The 18,664-nt window shown below is 39.5% G+C and overlaps 1 protein-coding gene across 4 annotated transcripts in view; it reads right to left on the bottom strand.

Annotated features, from left to right (window-relative positions):
* atp11b (ATPase phospholipid transporting 11B) overlaps positions 1-18,664 on the bottom strand; it is a 146,963-nt gene that overhangs the window by 45,492 nt on the left and 82,807 nt on the right. For all 4 annotated transcript variants that reach the window (XM_066708840.1, XM_066708839.1, XM_066708842.1 and 1 more), the window contains 5 exons: positions 14,432-14,534; positions 14,026-14,171; positions 13,849-13,908; positions 13,300-13,427; positions 8,710-8,848 (listed from right to left, as the gene is read on the bottom strand). In XM_066708840.1, the coding sequence (XP_066564937.1) occupies positions 8,710-8,848; positions 13,300-13,427; positions 13,849-13,908; positions 14,026-14,171; positions 14,432-14,534 (576 nt within the window). The remainder of the gene's footprint in view (positions 1-8,709; positions 8,849-13,299; positions 13,428-13,848; positions 13,909-14,025; positions 14,172-14,431; positions 14,535-18,664) is intronic.

The following is an 18,664-nucleotide window of genomic DNA, read 5'->3' as shown; positions in this document are numbered from 1 at the left end:
TTGTTTATTTCTCTTTCCATTTATTACTAAGTAGCTCCGTGTGAAGAAATTACTTGTTTAATAGTTACTTTTCTTTTTTATTTCTTTCTTTTTATTTATTTATTTATTTTGTATCCCTAAGGAACCTGATTTATTTTTCATTCTTTATATATGTTATTTCTTATTATTATAACAAGATGTTCCTAAGATAATCTGTTTGCGGAAAATGACTTGTGCCTCTTAAACTTCCCACAGCCCCCACCGCTTCTACAGAACGCTATCTCTTGCCACATTCCTCTATAAAGGGGCCCTGTCACATTGCCTCAAATGTAAACAGAGCCTGTTCTCAAATTGTAAACAGACCTCTGTTCTCAAACTCAACATCAATAAATACCCTGAAACTCCGCCCTCCGGTTGTGCCCTGTCAACCCCGCCCACCAATATACTAATTCTTCACCGACACCGAGGTTACAAAAGGCATACACATCACAAACTCTAACCTGATACGCTATTTCTTCAGTGCCCTGTAAACTCCACCCACAAATATTATAATTTCAGTGCCCTGTCTGTTGTGTTGTTTTGTTTGGGAGAAAGAAAGAGTCTGTACTCACTTGAGCTCTCAGGAACTTGAACTAACTTTAGTGATTAGTGAGTGAGTGAGTGAGTTAGTGAGTGAACATGACATGTGAGGTCACTCACTGGGGTTGTGGCTACGGCTGTAGTACATCCTACCACTACATCTCCCCTTCTGGTAAAATAAATACATTTTTGTTTAAACATTTTTTTTAAACTCAAACACTTTTTTTTTTTAACAGTTCAAACTATGGAGGCCAGGGTAGACTGCCTGAGCTCTCCAGGCTAAGTGAGAGGTTTATTCTGCCTCTTAATTCACTTGCCATATTTTTAACTATAGCGAACTACAGATTCAGTCTTTTGGGAGGAACTGATAATTGTCCAGATTTTGTAAAAGTTCCTCGCCTCTCAACATGAGGTTGGATTGGCATATGTGGCTGAGGATCAGCAGGTGCATTTGGTTGTGCCAGGGTTGTTGGCTCTCCATCAGATAAGTAAGGCACTTCCACATCAGTCTCCTCTTCTGTAGGATTAGTGAGATGCACAATCTGTCGCCTGTTTCGCCGTATCTCACCTTGTGGGGTCCTCATCACATACGATCTTGGAGCGTGTTGTCTGATGACTTTAGCAGGCATTCTTTGATCAGAAATCCAGACATTTTCTCCGGTGGTGAATGGTGACAGGGATCAGGCTCGGTGTCTATGGTCATGTGCTTGTTTACTCTTCTCTCGGCTGCAACGTTCAAACTGCTCAAGCTTTTCCCTGTTAGGAATGTTGGGGTGAAGGAGTGTTGGCAAAATTGGAAGAGTCATTCTCAGCTTTTGGCCCATCAAAAGTTCCCTTGGGCTGTATCCATTTGCTAGTGGAGTGGAGCGGTAAGCTAGCAGAGCTTGATAAGGATCATCTGTTTTCAAGAGCAGCTGTTTGATTGTCTGGACCGCCCTTTCCGCCTCTCCGTTTGCCTGTGGGTGTCGTGGGCTACTGGTAAGGTGTTGAAATCCGTACGCTTTTGCGAAGGAACTGAAGGTAGAACAGCAGTACTGGGGTCCATTGTCTGACACAACTGTCTCTGGAATTCCATGTCGTACAAACAGTGCTTTGAGATGTTCCATAATGGCTGCTGAAGATGTAGATGACAGCTTGTCAATCTCCACGTAACGGGAGTAGTAATCAACTGTAAGGAAGTATTTATGTCCTTTCAGTTAAAAAAGATCTGTGGCAACTTTTTGCCATGGATAATCAGGAAACTCTGAGACTCGTAGAGGTTCAACTGGGGGTCTTCTGAGTTTTCTGCAAATGTCACACCGTTCCACCAAAGTACCCAACTGGGTGCTGAGGCGAGGCCACAACACTGTTTGATTGGCCCTTTGCCTGCACTTGACAATGCCTTGATGTCCGTGATGGAGTCGGTTGAGAATCGTTGATCGAAGAGAAGGAGGTATCACCAGAGGTCTGCTCCCTTTCAGAAGAAGGCCATCTAGGACAGAGAGTGTGTCTCTCAAGCCAAAAAAGTCTCAGTTCATCTGTCCCTTTTATATTTGGAGGCCATCCATTCTCACAGAATGTCATGACTTGCTTGCAGATAAGGTCATCAAGCAGATTCTCACGGATTTGATCCAGTCTGCTTTGTGAAGCAGGAAGATTAGTACTGATGTGGGCAAGATAAATATTGGTATCTTCCATGAGAGCTGAGTCAGCATTGCTGACATAATTTTGACATGGCATCCTGGACAGTGTATCTGGAGTTGTAAGTTCTTTGCCTGGTATGTGTGTGATGTCATATGAATATTTCATAAGACGCATGCGGAATCTCTGTAGCCTTGGTGGTAGGTCATCCAGGATTTTGGTACTCAGCAAACTCACCAGTGGCTTGTCTCAAGCAGGAAATGTGCTCCTATGAGGTAACAACTAAATCATTCACATGCCCAAACAAGCGCTAGGGCTTCCTTCTCTTTTTGAGCATAGCATTGTTCTGTGGACGTCAGTGCTCGAGGCATACGCTACCGGTTTCCACTGTGCACTGTTGTTTTGCAGGAGAACGCCCCCTATTCCGAAGGATGAGGCATCAGCTGCAACCTTGATATCCTTGTTAGGATCAAAAAATGCTAAAATGGGTGTCGACACAAGCTCAGCTTTTAGTAATGAGAATGCATTTTGCTGTACTGCATCCCAAGACCACAGATTTCTTTGAGAGAGAAGCTCGCGCATGGGTTTAGTTTTCTCTGCCAAGTCAGGAATGAATTTCCCCCGTTCATAAACCATTCCAAGGAAGCTGCGCACTTCTGAAACATTTGTACGTTTCTGCATGTTCTGAATGGCCGACAACTTGTCTGGGTCTGGCTGTATTCCTCGTGAGGATAACTTGTGGCCCAGGAATCTAATTTCAGTCTTGCCAAACTCACACTTTTTCTGATTTAGCATGATTCCCGCACTCTGCAGTTTTGTCAAGGCAGCTTCTACTCGTTGGTCATGCTCCTCGCTGGTGCGTCCAAAGATAAGGATGTCATCCATGTGGCAAATGATGCCTTCCAAAATTTGACACATTCTCTTTTGAAAATGTTCTGGGGCAGAGGAAATTCCAAAAGGCAATCTCTTGAAACAATAACGGACAAATGGAGTGATGAATGTGGTCAGCTTCTGAGATTCTTTTGAGAGACAAATCTGCCAGAATCCAGAATTTGCATCAAGTTTTGAGTAGAATGCAGCACCCCCTAGCATGCCTAGTGTGTGGTCTACAGAAGGCAGGATGAATTTCTCCCAACGCACTGATTCATTTAATTTGGTGAGGTCCACACAAATTCGCACTGTGTTGTCCGATTTAGGAACAGGAACTATTCCAGCACACCAGTCTGTTGGTCCATCCACCTTTGTGATGACCCCCAGCTTCTCCATTCTAGAGATCTCGTTTAAATTGTTCCATTAAAGGAACAGGAATTCGTCTTGGAAGTATGGTTTTGCTCCTGGTTTTAACTCAATGTGGTATTCATCTTCAAGTTCTCCCAAACCGGTGAAAAGATCTTTAAATTTTTCCAGCCATTGGCATTGCATCAGAGTATCTAGTCGAGCAATCAGGTTCAGTTTTTCGATTGCATGTCTGCCCAGTAGGGGTGTGAAGAGGTAGATATCCTCATTCACTGTTTTCCCTTTTTTTTATGGGAGTGGAAAAGATTCCTCGCACATTTAAGGCATTTCTTCCAGGTCCCATCAGCACTTTGTCCATTTTCCGTAACAGGATGTGCTGTTTCTTTGTAAGTGCAGTGTACATAGATTCTGGGATAGCAGTGACATCTGCCCCCGCGTCCATTTTAAACTGCATCTTGTCCTGGTTCTGCATAACTGTTGTGCACCAGCCCCGTATTTTAGCATCAAGTGCTCCTAGAAAAATGTTCTCTTCCTCAGAGGTTGATTGCTCTTGTACTTCTTGGAGAACAGTTTTTGATCGGCATTCACTCTGGAAATAACCTGTCCTGTTGCAAGCATGACATGTTGCATTCTTAGCGGGACAAAGATCCTTGACATGAAATGGAGACTTTCCACACCTTGTGCACTTCTGGGGTCTCGCTGATGCTTGCTTATTTGACTTTTGTTGTCTGGGCTGTGCTCTATTTTGAATTGCAGGTTTGAGTGATCCATATGATTTTGACTGCTTGCACTTTTCTTGCTTCACAGTATGAAGCTTCTAGGTATCACTCTCCCCTTGTCTGAGCTCTGCCTGCTGTTTGTGAACATTTTCGCTTTGCCTGACCAATGTTATGGCTTTTTCTAGCGTAAGTGCACTATCCAGCTGTAGGCGTTCAGATAGTTTGATGTCTCGGAGACCCACAACAATTCTATCTCTTATGAGTTCTTCTCTGAGATTCCCATAGTTGCAGTGTTCAGCCAAGGCATACAAGGAAGTAATGAAATCATTCACTGGTTCATCCGGTTCCTGCTTTCTTTAGTTAAATTTAACCCTCTCAAATATAATGTTCCTTTTCCCTGTGAAATACTCCTTGAATTTGTCTATAACTGTTGTGTACTCTGTGCGTTGAGCTTCAGTCAATCCAAACCCACACAGTATCTCATCTGCTTTATCTCCCATACAGTAAATGAGTGTGTTCACTTGCTGTGCATCAGAGGCTTGTGCAAGGCTGCTTGCCACCCTGAATCTTTCAAACCGTCTAAGCCATTTAACAAATTCTTCTGGTCTTGAAAAATCAAAATCGCCAGGCAGTGTTATCTGATATGTAGTCAGAGGTGTAGGAGACTCATTTTCACCCATTTTCTCTCCCTTTATTTATTTTTGCTTGCAGCCTCCTGCTTGTCGTTTCAGTTGAACTCTTTTCTCAGTTTCCCTACTTTTATACAATGTATCCATCTGCAGATGCAGCTAGCAGTCTCCTTTGGTTGCCTAGCAATGTGGGGCACCACCTCTGTAGCAGCTCTGCAGCGCACCTTAGAACTCCATTTAGCACATTAGCTTAAACTTTTAACTGCTTTATTTTAGCTTTAAATCAGAGTCTTACTGTACTTTTTTCTGTCCAGAAGATCTGCTGAAACTCCAGATGCCTTGTTCTTCAATGAAGATGCATTCTAACCATTTCTAGCACCATGTTGTGTTGTTTTGTTTGGGAGAAAGAAAGAGTCTGTACTCACTTGAGCTCTCAGGAACTTGAACTAACTTTATTGATTCTTGTTAGAGCGAATATGACATGTGAGGTCACTCACTGGGGGTGTGGCTATGGCTGTAGTACATCCTACCACTACACTTTCAACTCCACCCACAAATATACAAATTCTTCACTGACCCGAGGTTACAAAAGGCGTAGACATCCCAAACTCTAACCTGATACGCTATTTTTCCTTTAATTTGTCACCCGTCTGTATGTATCTGCACGTATGTATATATGTACACATATACATACACACACACACTCTATAGGTTTAAGAACACCTAAATTTTTCCAGTTTTTATATACATTTACACAGATAATGTCTCAATGTACTCACAAACAAATTAAAGCATAGAACAAATAAACAATTGGAGATAAAGAAATCACAAATATTTTGTTTAACAAAATTTAACCCCTTAAGCTGACAAACCCCTCTGGTACCCTTAAAAGGGCACCAAATCCGTGTGCTTCTCTTTAATCCCATGTGTACTCTTTACTTTTGTGTTGTTTGCCAAGTGTTTGGTATCCCATGAAAGCTGAGACTCTCCCAAAACAAGACCATCCACGTTTTGGTAGAAGCAACACAGAGAGCTTGGAGAGCTCAAAATGTCAAGATGGAAAACTCTGTTTACAGTGTACTAATACACATTTATTTTACATAATTGGATCTGAACTTCTCTATGTTTGATAGAACATCAAATAGGTTATGTTAGAAATAAGCTTTCAAATGATGTGCGCATTGTAGGAATACAGTGTAACTTCTATGCACAGGAGCAGAGCATGACATTGCCAAATAATACTTAAGAGGGTGGAGTAACAGTATATAACTCTTATAAACTGTTTTTTAAACTCTGGCAGTTTACAGCTTACATTTGAACCATTTCAGGTTATTCACTGGACTTGAACTGCTTAACTTTCAATAAAAACTGGAAAAATGGGGGTGTTCTAAAACTTCTGACTGGCATCTGGGATCCACCCTTCATTAGCACCAGCCACTAAAACTAATCTTTTAATGCTCCTTGCTATGCTCTGTCCATCCTTTTCTCAATTTGGGCTTCTGTTTCTTTCGAGTCTAATCCTTCTCATTATTCACAGCTTTGATATTTTCTCTAGATTCGGCAGCGCCAAATGCAAACAACGTGTTAACCATGTGTTTCGATGGGGGAGTTTACATGCATTGTTATTATCTCATGAAACGATACATTTTTTGCATGTTTGGCCCAAAAACTCCACAGAGAAGAACAGGATCAAGTTACCAGACTTATTCCAGGTCTGAAGGGAAAGTCCTACTCGGAGAGACTGAGGGAACTGAACCTTTTCACCCTGGAACAGAGGAGACTACGTTGGGACTTGATCCAAGTCTTCAAAATCATGAAAGGCATCGACCACATCAAACCAGAGGAGCTTTTCCAGATCAGCAGGGACACACGCACCCGGGGACACAAATGGAAATTGGGCTTCAAGGCATTCCAAACGGAAAACCGGAGACACTTCTTTACACAGAGAGTAGTCACAATAAATAATGGAATGGAATAAACTACCCAGCGATGTGGTAGTAGCTGAAAGTTTGGGAACATTTAAAAATAGACTGGATAGGATCCTTGGATCACTTAGATATTAATGAACACCAAACGAGCACGATGGGTCAAATGGCCTCCTCTCGTTTGTAAACTTTCTTATGTTCTATTCTGGTGAAATCACAAAAACTTGAGTAAATTACATAATGTTGAGGACATAGGAAAAACATGCTAATTTCCACATGTAAACACACATTTCACATGCAAATTTTACAGAGAAAAATATATCCTTAAATGACTGCATTATAGAAGTGGAAGATAACAGTTTATTGGGGGTTTTCAATATGTCAGAAAGTAAGTTGCCATGTTAATGTCAATGGTAATGCAATAGCATATTGTCTAGAGTAAGATTAAAACACACATGTAATCTCTCAGTTCACCCACTCATCAGCATTTATCTCATGCTTGACGTCTTTTGATCGGCTAAGAATGGAATGGTAGTTCATTCAGAAACTTGTCGAAGACTGCAGAGAGGCAAATATAGTCATAGTCGAAAATTAATACTTTGTAGGTCACATGTCTGTTTCCAATGTATTAAATCAGCTGGAAAACATTGCCGGTATTTAACGTAAAATTATCACTTTCCCTGTCTGGCATGTAATCTAGTGAAGAAGCCTGCCTGACAGAACTTGGTCCCTGTCAGACCCTGTAGCTTTTAAAAGTAGTAAGGCTTGTCAAGATTCCTGGAATCTTTAAGGGACCATGAATTGGTACTGATCAAACAAATGTGTGAACGCCCCCTCCCTCTAGCTTTGGTCCGGTATGGCAACACCCCCCTGCCCCACAAATCTGAAACAGACTGCTATTCATATGCACATTTCTGCAGGAAACCCTGAAAATGATATGGTTCCCTTCCCTTCATTTGCACTAAGATGAAGAAAAGAAAAGAACTCATCCCTCAGCCTCAATACTATTGAGATTCACCCAATTTGGCCCAGTGCCAAATCAAAAACCGGGATTTTACACTTGTTGTTAATAAGATGAAAAACATGCAAACCAGCCAATCATAGGGCAGTTAGAGCTACTGCATTTGTATGTACCTCCCCTCAGATCTCCACAAGTGCATAAGGCTTTCACCTCTCCATTATATTTATTTGTTAACAATGCAAGCTGGGAGACAAATCACAAATTGAATTTCAAGATACATATTTTTTTTCAAACTCTTTGTGGCTTAATATGTGATTGAATGTGTTTCATTAAAATTAGTCACTGAAAGTATATACAATTATTGGTATTTAAAACAACTATTTGCTTAATTGGACCTAAAATGTTTGGACCTCAGCCGCTGAAATCTTCTATTAAGAATATTTCAGTATTTGAAAAATCATAAAATAACAGTATTTGAAACTACTTTGAAATTGTATTTTCAAATACTATTGGACAGAAGTATTTGGAGTATTTATTCAAATACTTTGGGGCAGGTTATTTGAATATACAGTGAAAATATTATTTTCAAATACAAATACCAATTAGTATCTGCAATTGACCCAGGTCTGGAACATGATTTGGTGGCAATATAAACCAGCGAGGTCTAGAAGACTGAACTGCATTAGACCTTATGAAAAGTAGATAAACAGTCTGCTTTACTTTAAAACAGCTTTAAAACAACTGCTTTCAACACTCATTTCCAAACTAAAAAACTTTAATTGACAACTAATTTCCTTCAAAAACTGAAGACACTACTATTCAAGTTTTGGTTTATGCTCAAACATTTTATTTATGTGACAGTTTAAGCAAACTACAGTATTCCCCTCTAAGCATAACAGAAGTTTGCAACCCATTACACCTTCCAGACAGAGGTGTCTCCCAAGCAGATAACAAACCAATGCTTGAGAGGTGTATTTGTGTAGCAAACATCTTTCTGCATCTAGTCATCCAAGAGACTGGAAGCATGCACAGTGCACCCTGGGTCCAAGCTGAGCACTCACCTGTCCATTCCCCATCAGAGAGGTGTCCTCCCCCATCAGCACATAGGATCCAAAGAAGAAGACGAAGGCATGAGAGAAGCCCAGAAATGTCCAGTAGAGGAACGTTTTGAAGGAGAGGAGAGAGTTTTTACTGATGTCTCTGTGGTGATGGGAGTGAGAGGGAGAGAAAATTATGTGTATGGACACATCAGGAAACCATGTTTAAAGTGAGTATTGTGCCTATACTAATGCAGTCTTAGTTATGTAAATGTGTCATTCTCCCTGAGGGTCATCACAGTTTTTTTTGTTTTTTTTTTCACAAAAATTGCTCAATTATGGCCAAAAATTGCCTTAATTATTCATTAAAAACATAATTAAGACTGACATTATAACTCATTGAAAATAAAATAAAACATTTAGGTAGTTATTTACAACTTTTTCCCCACGTCATAGTAGTATTGAACAGAGTATTGATATATTATCAGATGCATATAACCACACGAACATAGGGTCAGTTTCATAAAAATGTGGATGAGAATGTGTGCAGTTTTATGCAATAATTTTAAATAATTTGTTTCTGAGAGTGCGGTGTCTGGAAATCACGTTCGATCGGTTCCTGAAAGGGATGCATTTTCTTGCACTTAAAAATGAACATATCAGACAACCGATAAGAGAAGATAATATTTATTTATTTTTTCTACACCGGTTTGGTGTCTTTGTTCCAATCAAGACCCTAGAGCAAGGATCGGTAACGTTTTGGGGCAGAAACTCTGAAATATTTACTTTTTAAGCTGTTGGTGTGCTGGTGGGGGCATACTTATTAAGGTTGCCATCTATATGTTACCCTGTTTATGTATTTAAAACAATGCCAAATCTAACAATCAATGACAATAAGTACTACAAATACAAAGATAAATGCATATATACAGTGACTGGACTAAATGCTCAGTGGCGCCCAGTATTAAAAGTGAAATAACTGAAAAAATAGTTGTTAAAATTATACAGATGATTAAAAGAAATTACATTGAATAATAAAATGCAAACTGTCTTTTGCACCTAAACACATAAAACAATAGTAAATTGTCTCTCATCCTAACCTGTGTTTTTTTAAGTGGCTTCCTTGGACCTGCTTCGAACTGCTAAGGTTGGATATATTAGGCTGGTAGTTTGTTGTCCTTAAAATGCAAACACTCATCAGAATAGTCAGTGGACAGACGGCTTCTAACTGGGCTTAGTATAGTTTTCATATGTGAAAACACCTGTTCACAGCGGTAAGTACCACCAAATGCCGACAAGGAAAAAGCTACTTTTTTCATGCACGCATATTTCGAAGGAAGGGAAGACCAACATTCCACAATCTTGATTTGCCAGCCGCTTTCATTTTCAAGTTCACCACCTTTGAACTTTGATACCCAGATACCTAAGCTTTGGAAATCATGAAGTTCCAATTCAAATCCATCGATGTCCATCCACTCAAAATATAGAAGTTGTAGGTCGCTTTATAAATATAAATAAAAACATGGGTCCTTGGAATCATCAGGGGAACTCAGCTTCAAGCTGTCCCATGTATTTGCATATGTCCCCAGCGTTAACAGTGTTTTTAGAGTGGGGAAGTAACGAAAAGCAGATGTTCTGATGCATATTTAGTCACATATTAGTTCTTGCTCTTATCATGGTATAGTAATTTCTGACCATGCACCCTTTGTATTGTAACTCACCTTTCCAGACACACACACTTTCTTGCTCCCCCTGGAGATTTAATACACTGTTAATTTCTAATGATAATTTGATTCCATTTATTACTTCTCAAATATATATCTATTTTAAATACTATGTTGAGGGGAAAGCGTTTGGTTTCATAGGGAGGGGAAGTTTAAAGTAATTAAGATTTAAAATAATGACATGATTATAAGTAACTGTTATTCATGTAGGTTAAAGTTGTTTATATATGTGTGTGCTGTATGAGAGAAAGCTCCTCAGCAGTTATGCGCTTTGGGACCCCCCACCATTTTTGACAGGGGGGGCCACTGGATTGAGTTTGCAATCTTCATAATGAATTTACTTTCTAAACCATACTGTTGTTTTGATGGAAGGAAATGTTGCAATTTGTGCCCAAAAAATTTGTGTGAAAAGATTATTAAAAAAAAAAAAAAAAAAGCTGATTCAATATACAGCGATAGTAATGCTTATTTTTTGGGTCTATGATTTGGTAAGAGGGGTCCCAGTAACATTCTCCCCCACCTGCTCCTAAACCCTCATTCTGCCCCTGTGAGCATGGCAGGGTAATTCAAAAGTATATACACATATGGGGAAGTGACCCAATTAAGCCCACTTGCTCTTTTATTTGAAAATACAAAAAAGACAGGACATTTAAGAAGGATGATCTGTTTCAGAACAAATGCACAAAGTTGTTACTGTCATGTTACTTTTTATTTGGCGCCTATCACATTTTTTGATATCAGGTTATGTACGACTTTGTGCTGCCACTGTGCAGCAGTATTTTCAGAAGTCACCCAAAAACTTGGGCCCTCCCAAGAAGCAATTTTTCTGGAATTTGGTGACCAAACTTGGTGAATATTGATAAAAGTTATAAAATTAAGACATTAATAAATCAAATGAAACCTTATATGATGAATTTAAAAGCACTATTTTGTATTTCTAAATATAGATTTCTGGAGCTAGCATGGGACACTGTCAGAATGATGGTCACACAGATAGATTCAGCAGAACAACAAAAATTTAGAAAAACTGTTGATGACCATAGTAAATCAAAACATTTTAGAAGCTTCTTCAGATAGAACATTAAATATTGTTTTATCAATTATTATAATCTTAAAATGTAATTGTTTTTAAAGGAACAGTGCCCTTTTAGCACATGGCTTTAAAGCAGAATAATTATTGAATTTGTTCTACCAACAATAATAAACATGGTCTAAGTTGTAAAAAATAAAAAATAAAAATGTATTTATTATAAAGATATTACATGTTTACATTAACTCGATATAAAATTATTGAGGATAATTTCCCATGGACCACTGTTGTTCTTAATAAGCCCACTAAGCCCAGAAACCATAGTAATATTAAATGAATTAATATTACTCAGAATACATCCTTTTCATTCATGAACTTTACCTTATTTTCATAATAGGGACAAAATGGGTAGGCAGAGAAAAACTTCTAGGGACTGCCATAACATGATGGAAGCTTGCTGTGAATTTCGTGCGGATCACAGATAAATAATTTTCAAGAGGATTTTGAGAAGCTGTTTTTGTCAAAAATCTTTGACGCGAGTCTGCCAAGAGTTTAAATTCTTTGACAGTCATGCCTCGGATATTTCCCTGGCACTTGCGACCAAGGTCAGAGTAAATAGGGTTATGCTTCTCCGGCTCCCATCTCACCTCACGCACAACCTCCAGCCACCGGACAAGACAGTGTTTGGCGAGGTCAGAGTAAGGATGCACAATATGAAAATTCTGGGCCGATACCGATATCCGATATTTTCCTATTATTTATTGACCTACAAAACGAGAGCAGGTTGAGGGGGAACTGCATTGCAGTTTCCTGTGCATCTTTCATATTTTGTTAAAAGTACATGACTAGAATAGAACAAATCGGATGCTTAATTAGACACAATAAAAGCCACACCATCAGACAGAAATATCGGTTAGATATAATCGGCCATTTTAAAGCAAATTGGCCAATAGCCAATATAATGTTTTTTTGACATAACGTCCCGATACCGATCGATAGTCAAAAGGTAATGGAGGAAAGAACTGCACTGCCATTCCCGTGTTAGCAGGGACAAAATTTGAAAGGAAGAATTCCTTGCGAAACTTGATGTGCTTTCCGCTGCAGACAGAAAACATCATTGGTGGCTTTGACAGCACTGGAATATTCCCTGTGAGCCAGAGCTTCTGGAATACTCCCTGTGAGCCAGAGCTCGGTGGACAGACAAGTGTCAACAAATCATGCTCCTTTTTCTGAAGCACCTGATCAGACTTCCACAACCCCAACAGCCCTGGCCCCAACCCCAACAACCAGCACACCAGCAGAGCAAATTGCCTCTACAAGTGCAACAATTCCATTTGATGGAAATTAGTCTCAGATAATATAAAAATACAATTTTAATTGGTTAGGTTGGTTATTTAAAGTCTGATTTCAATAATCTATAAAATATTAAGTGCTTAATCAATACAATTTGAAGTATTTACTGTTAAAACTCTTGTGGGCTTATTTGGGAGACACATGGTCTTAAATGTACCTTATAAGCCCACTCTGGCCTTTCCACTTTTGCAATTTAATTTAGTCAAAAAATAAATAAAATAACAATAAATATACTAGATGGCCAACTTGTGAAGGGAGGAATGATGTGCAGTCTTAGACAGCATGTTTTATAAAACACAGGGCCCTATGCATTACACACAGTTTCATGAATATATAATGGAATACATAAATTCCTGTTTCAAATTACACCCTTAGGGTTAAAAAGTAATAAAGGGGATCAGACAGATTTAAGCCTAGACAGGAAATTTCAGGGTCCTGATCTCCTTTCTCAAAGGGATCAGGCCTTGCAGAACCATCTTGCACAGTAAGAAGCAGTGCGTGGGTTACCTGTACAGCGCTGGTTTGCTCTGTAACACATGGGGGTGAACCAGCTGCTCAAAGAGGCTGTACACCAGAATGGGCAGAGATGTGAAGCAGATGTTGTACAGTGTCAGATACACACTGTCGTAAAGAGTCTGGGCCAAAAGGAAAAAACAACATTCATTCAGTTTATCTTCTTCATCAGACACATGTAATTGGATACTGATGATATCAAGTGTGCTGAATGCTAGATTCATGGATTTGAAGAAATCAATTAATTGTGGCCAGGAAAACAAATTCTCCCTGTAAGGAAACAATGCAATGAATCTGTGGGATCATATAAATAATACAAGATGTTGCAGTAAGTATTCCTACAGACTGGTAGTTGAAGCCTTTTTGTTAGCTTCATTGTTTTACAGGTATCATTTTATTTTTCTTTAAGTGTGTGGCTGAATATACTTGATGAATGTCCTTAAGTGTGAACTAACCCACAAAGTAGGAACAAAATGTTTCTGTACAGATATTACAGCAAGAGGGTATGACGTATTACAAAATACATTTTGAAAACTCACTCACCTGCTGTGAAAACAGACAGAAGAACTGGTATAAAAACTGGGGTGTAATAAAACACACATTCTACAAGGAAACAAAAGAAACATCCACTTAAATATTTCCAGACCAATGACCAACTCAAATTCAATAGGAAAATGAAAAATAAATAATTAGGGATCTGAGTGATTTTCCAGAACTTACCTTGTAGAAAAAGTATTGTACAAGGGTTGCTATTCTAATATAGTAGAAGTGGCCATGGACCAGCAGTAATTTAGAAAGGAATTTAAACCGTGCAATTGCATAGTCACTATTTCGGACTGCTTGTCTTCCTTCTTTTCCCATGATCCCTGAAAAATGTGATTGAAACAAAAAACAAAATCACAACACTTTACATTTAAAGCTGCAGCCTGAAGTAGATAGCATCATATCAGTCTGGTTTAGCTGCAGTATCACATCACTTCCCTAATGTCATAAAACAAGTAAATTATGAATTACTGCCTGTTATTTACAGAAACATACCAATAAATCATTAAAATAATGTAAAATAATAAAAGATGTACAAAATTAAACAAGATCAGCATCCTCAGCACATCTGTACTATACTTACCTATACCAACATGGGCCTCTTGAATCATACTGACATCATTGGCACCATCACCAATCGCCAATGTAATGGGCTTCTCTGGAGATGTCTTTAACAGTCTTACAACCTACAAAGTATTGGATAATCAATAACTGCAATAAAAACATTATGTTGTGCATGAATAAGTGTAGGAGAATACACAAAAAATGGTAATGTGCATTGAATACAGTCTATATGGTATCACATTAGAGCGAAACAGACCGTGACCACATTACTGCACATCTTATTACAGCGCGGAAAAAAGTGCATGTCCTGTACAGAGCATGCTCGTCACAGTGAATTGTTAACATTGTTAAGACCCAATAACTTTCTTTACTGTTTAATAATTATAAATTCCTGTCAAGTGTGTCTCATGTTAGGTAAGTGTGTTTTGTTTACTGCAGTTGAACTATCTCTCACTGCAAATAAGGTGGCCACTGACGGAACTGAAGAATACCAGACCACCTCACTTCCATTATGAATGAACAAAACTTTTGCAATCTACGCTTTTTATACATATATATACACACACATATATACACACACAGACACAACCTAGGCTACTATCCCTGGTGGGGGTCTCAAAGGGAGCTTTGCCAGGCGGTTTTGGCTATTTCATGAGAGTATTTGGCAATAGAATGATATAAAACTAGAAGTTGCATGCAACTTTTAAGGCTTCCATGTTGTATCAGTAGGTTTCAGATTTTACCAGGCATTTGTAGTTTAAATGCATGTGTTATTAAATATGTTATTTTCAATTTCAATCTAATGTAGTATACATTTGCAGTTTTCATTTTTTGTCATTTGAAATATGTATTAATATCAATTTCTTGATTGCTTGCTTCAATTATGTAAGTTTCAACTGAATGTTTCACTTAATTCCAGCATATAAGTGTAGATTTCATTATTGTGCCATTCAAGATGCAGAATGCAATTTACAGGTTTGGTCAGGTGATGGAGGTAGATAACGGAATGTCATGATGTGGCTGACATGTGAAGCTGTCATTTTCATTGGTGTACAGCAGCCTTGTTTTGTGTCCCATCAACTTGGCTTCATCAATTTTGACTGATGTTTGTAGGCTTGAGGGTTCTGTAGATATTCACTGCTGGATGTGACATGGCCATAGGCATCGTGGCCACTGCGCCATGTCACTGTTGGTGACAAAACTCACCACAGTCAAGCAAAATAGAAGTATTTACAAGTTGCCACAGAGAGAGACAGGAGAGTACAGGTGAGAGGTAGCCATCTTGTTGTTTGACTAGTTTCAGAATAGTCTTAGCATTGCTCATTTTGTTTTAAGTTTGCCTAAATTGAAGTCAATTCAGTTCAGCTGCTGAGTTGGTGAAAGTAAACAGGTTGTAGAAGGGAGTCTCTGTCTAGGACTAGCAGGAATTCTGTTGCAGGAGGAGCCAGGTGGGGCCAGTAAGGTGTGAATTGGGGGTAGGTAGACAAAAGCTACTTAAAGCAGCTGTTGAGAAAGAGCTGTGCTGTTTCTCGCTGACAAAAGTTAGGCAGTTGACTAGAAGCAGCTACCAAACAAAAAAAATGTAACATTTAGAAGCATGTGGCCACTACAGTGTCAGGTTTGCAGAATGATTGCCTTCCTGGATTAACTCATCCAAGAAGGCTTCATTTGTGAACGTTGTCGGCAGGTTGAAATCCTAGAGATCAAGGTTCGTGATCTTGAGGCTCAGCTTGTCAATCTGTGCTGTATGAGGGATATAGAAGAATTGGTCAATCAGCACATGAGAGAGATGGTGTGCACACCAAAACCTAGGAGAGTTGAGACCTTAGAGCATGACAGCGTAGAGAACTGCTGGGGTACAGTAGGTCGTAACCGCAGAAAAGGGCGTGCACAACCCCTAGAGACACCCCAAGAGCTTGAATTGCCCAACAGGTTCCAACTGCTGGACACCGAGTTGGACAGTGACAGCTCAGAGGGTGATGGGGGGGCAGTTGAGCACCAGAGCACCATCGTGCCCACTCCCCCCCAGAAGAAGGAGGTAGTTATAGTAGGAGACTCAATTCTTAGAGGTGTAGATCACACAGTGTGTTCTAGTGACAAGGAGACCCGCATGGTATCTTGCCTGCCTGGTGCTCAGGTTGCAGATCTCCCTAAACTAGTAGACGGGCTACTGTCCAAAGCCGGGGGGAATCCACTGGTCATGGTCCACATTGGAACCAATGACATATGAAAAGGTAGGACAGAGGTTCTGCAAGACAAATTTAAAGAGTTAGGAACAAAACTAAAGAGCAGAACCTCCATGGTAGTTTTCTCTGAAATACTTCCGGTACCACGTGCCAGGCCAGGGAGACAGGCAGAGATTAGAAAGTTTAACACGTGGTTGAAAGCTTGGTGTAGGGAAGAGGGGTTTAGGTTTATGGAGCATTGGTCTTTCTTCTGGGATAGATGGGACCTGTACAAACCAGACGGTCTACATCTAAACAGAAGGGGGGCTAATGCATTGGGAGAGCGTATGTGCAGTGAAATTGAGAATCATTTAAACTAGGATCCAGGGGGGCAGGGAGCTCTGACAATGGGAGATGTTCCACTAAGGAAAGAAAACCAAGGGAAACTGCCAGTAGGAAAGTCCTGAAATGTTTGTACCTCAATGCCAGGAGTATAAGGAACAAGATGTTAGACTTGGAAGCCACAGTGCTGGCGTGTGACTATGATGTTGTAGGAGTGACAGAAACATGGCTTACAGAAAATGATGGGGATGAATACAAGTTGGAAGGATACACACAGTTTAGGAGAGACAGGCAAAATCGAAGAGGGGGTGGGGTAGCATTATATGTGAAAAATGACATTGAGGCAGAAGAACTTGTATTAGATCCCAGTAACGGAACAGAATCTTTGTGGGTGATACTTTTGAACAAGAGATCTGGAGGATTAGCGGTAGGAGTGTGTTACAGGCCACCAAACTCAGATATTCAGAAAGATGCTGCATTGTACAGTGTAATCAGGACTGCATGTAGCAAGGATGTGGCTGTTATAATGGGGGATTTCAATTTCCCAAACTTAGACTGGGAAAGCCCAGTGGGGACTACAGAAGCAGAAATGGAAATGGTTGAAATGGTAAATGACTGCTTTCTAACTCAATTTGTCAGGGAACCAACCAGAGAGAGCGCATGTATTGACTTGACCTTTTCAAATGACCAAGATAGAGTCAGGGGGACAGTAGTTAGAGAACCAATGGCAAATTGTGATCACAATATGGTTAGCTTTGAGGCATTCTTTCAAAAAACAAGGTCCAAGTCTAAAACAATGGTCTACAATTTTAGAAAAGCAAACCTTGAAGGTATGAGACGGCACTTAGAAGAGGTAGACTGGAGCACACTGGATACAGAGTTAGTTGAAAATGGATGTGTATATTTTAAGAATATACTACTTGAGGCTCAGGAGCAATTTGTACCAAAACTTAGCAAATTGAGGAACAAAAAACACTGGCCAAAATGGTTTAATAGAGGTATGTAAAAAAATATAAAGAGGAAGAAAATGTTGTATAGCGCATACAAAAGGGATGGTGACGAAACAAAATACATCTGCAAAGAGATCTTAAGAAAGGGATCAGGAAAGCAAAGAGGGAAATAGAAAGAAACATAGCTGTTGGAGCTAAAACCAATGCAAAGAGCTTTTTTCAATATTACAACAGCAAGCGGTCAATAAAGGAGGAGGAAACAGATAATGGGCAAAAATGGAGGTATCTTGGAAAATGAACAAGATGTGGCAAATATTCTAAATTAGTATTTCACAGAGGTTTTTACAAAAGAAAAAACAGATGACATGCCACAGGTAGACAATCAGTCCAGTCAAACCCTAAGAGAGATCAGGATAAATGAGGAGGAGGTACTAAAGGGACTAGCAGAATTAAAAACAAACAAATCACCTGGGCCAGATGGGATATTTCCAACAGTACTTAAAGAAATGAGGGAAATTATTTATAGGCTGCTAACTCAATTATTCCAAATGACACTTAGAACAGGGGATGTGCCAACTAACTGGAAGACAGCAAATGTCATACCAATCCACAAGAAAGGGGACAAAACTGAGCCAGGAAATTACAGACGAATCAGTCTCACCTGCATCACCTGTAAAATGTTGGAAAAAATTATTAGACAGAAAATAGAGGAGCATCTCAATGAAAACCATATTCTTGGAGATAGTCAACATGGGTTTAGACGAGGCAGATCACGTCTTACTAATTTATTAAAAA

The sequence above is a fragment of the Amia ocellicauda genome, chromosome 7, assembly GCF_036373705.1.
Source record: "Amia ocellicauda isolate fAmiCal2 chromosome 7, fAmiCal2.hap1, whole genome shotgun sequence".
Classification (NCBI taxonomy): Eukaryota; Metazoa; Chordata; class Actinopteri; order Amiiformes; family Amiidae; genus Amia; species Amia ocellicauda.
Note: the sequence above shows the minus strand (reverse complement) of the source record. Positions and strands in the feature narration are given on the sequence as shown.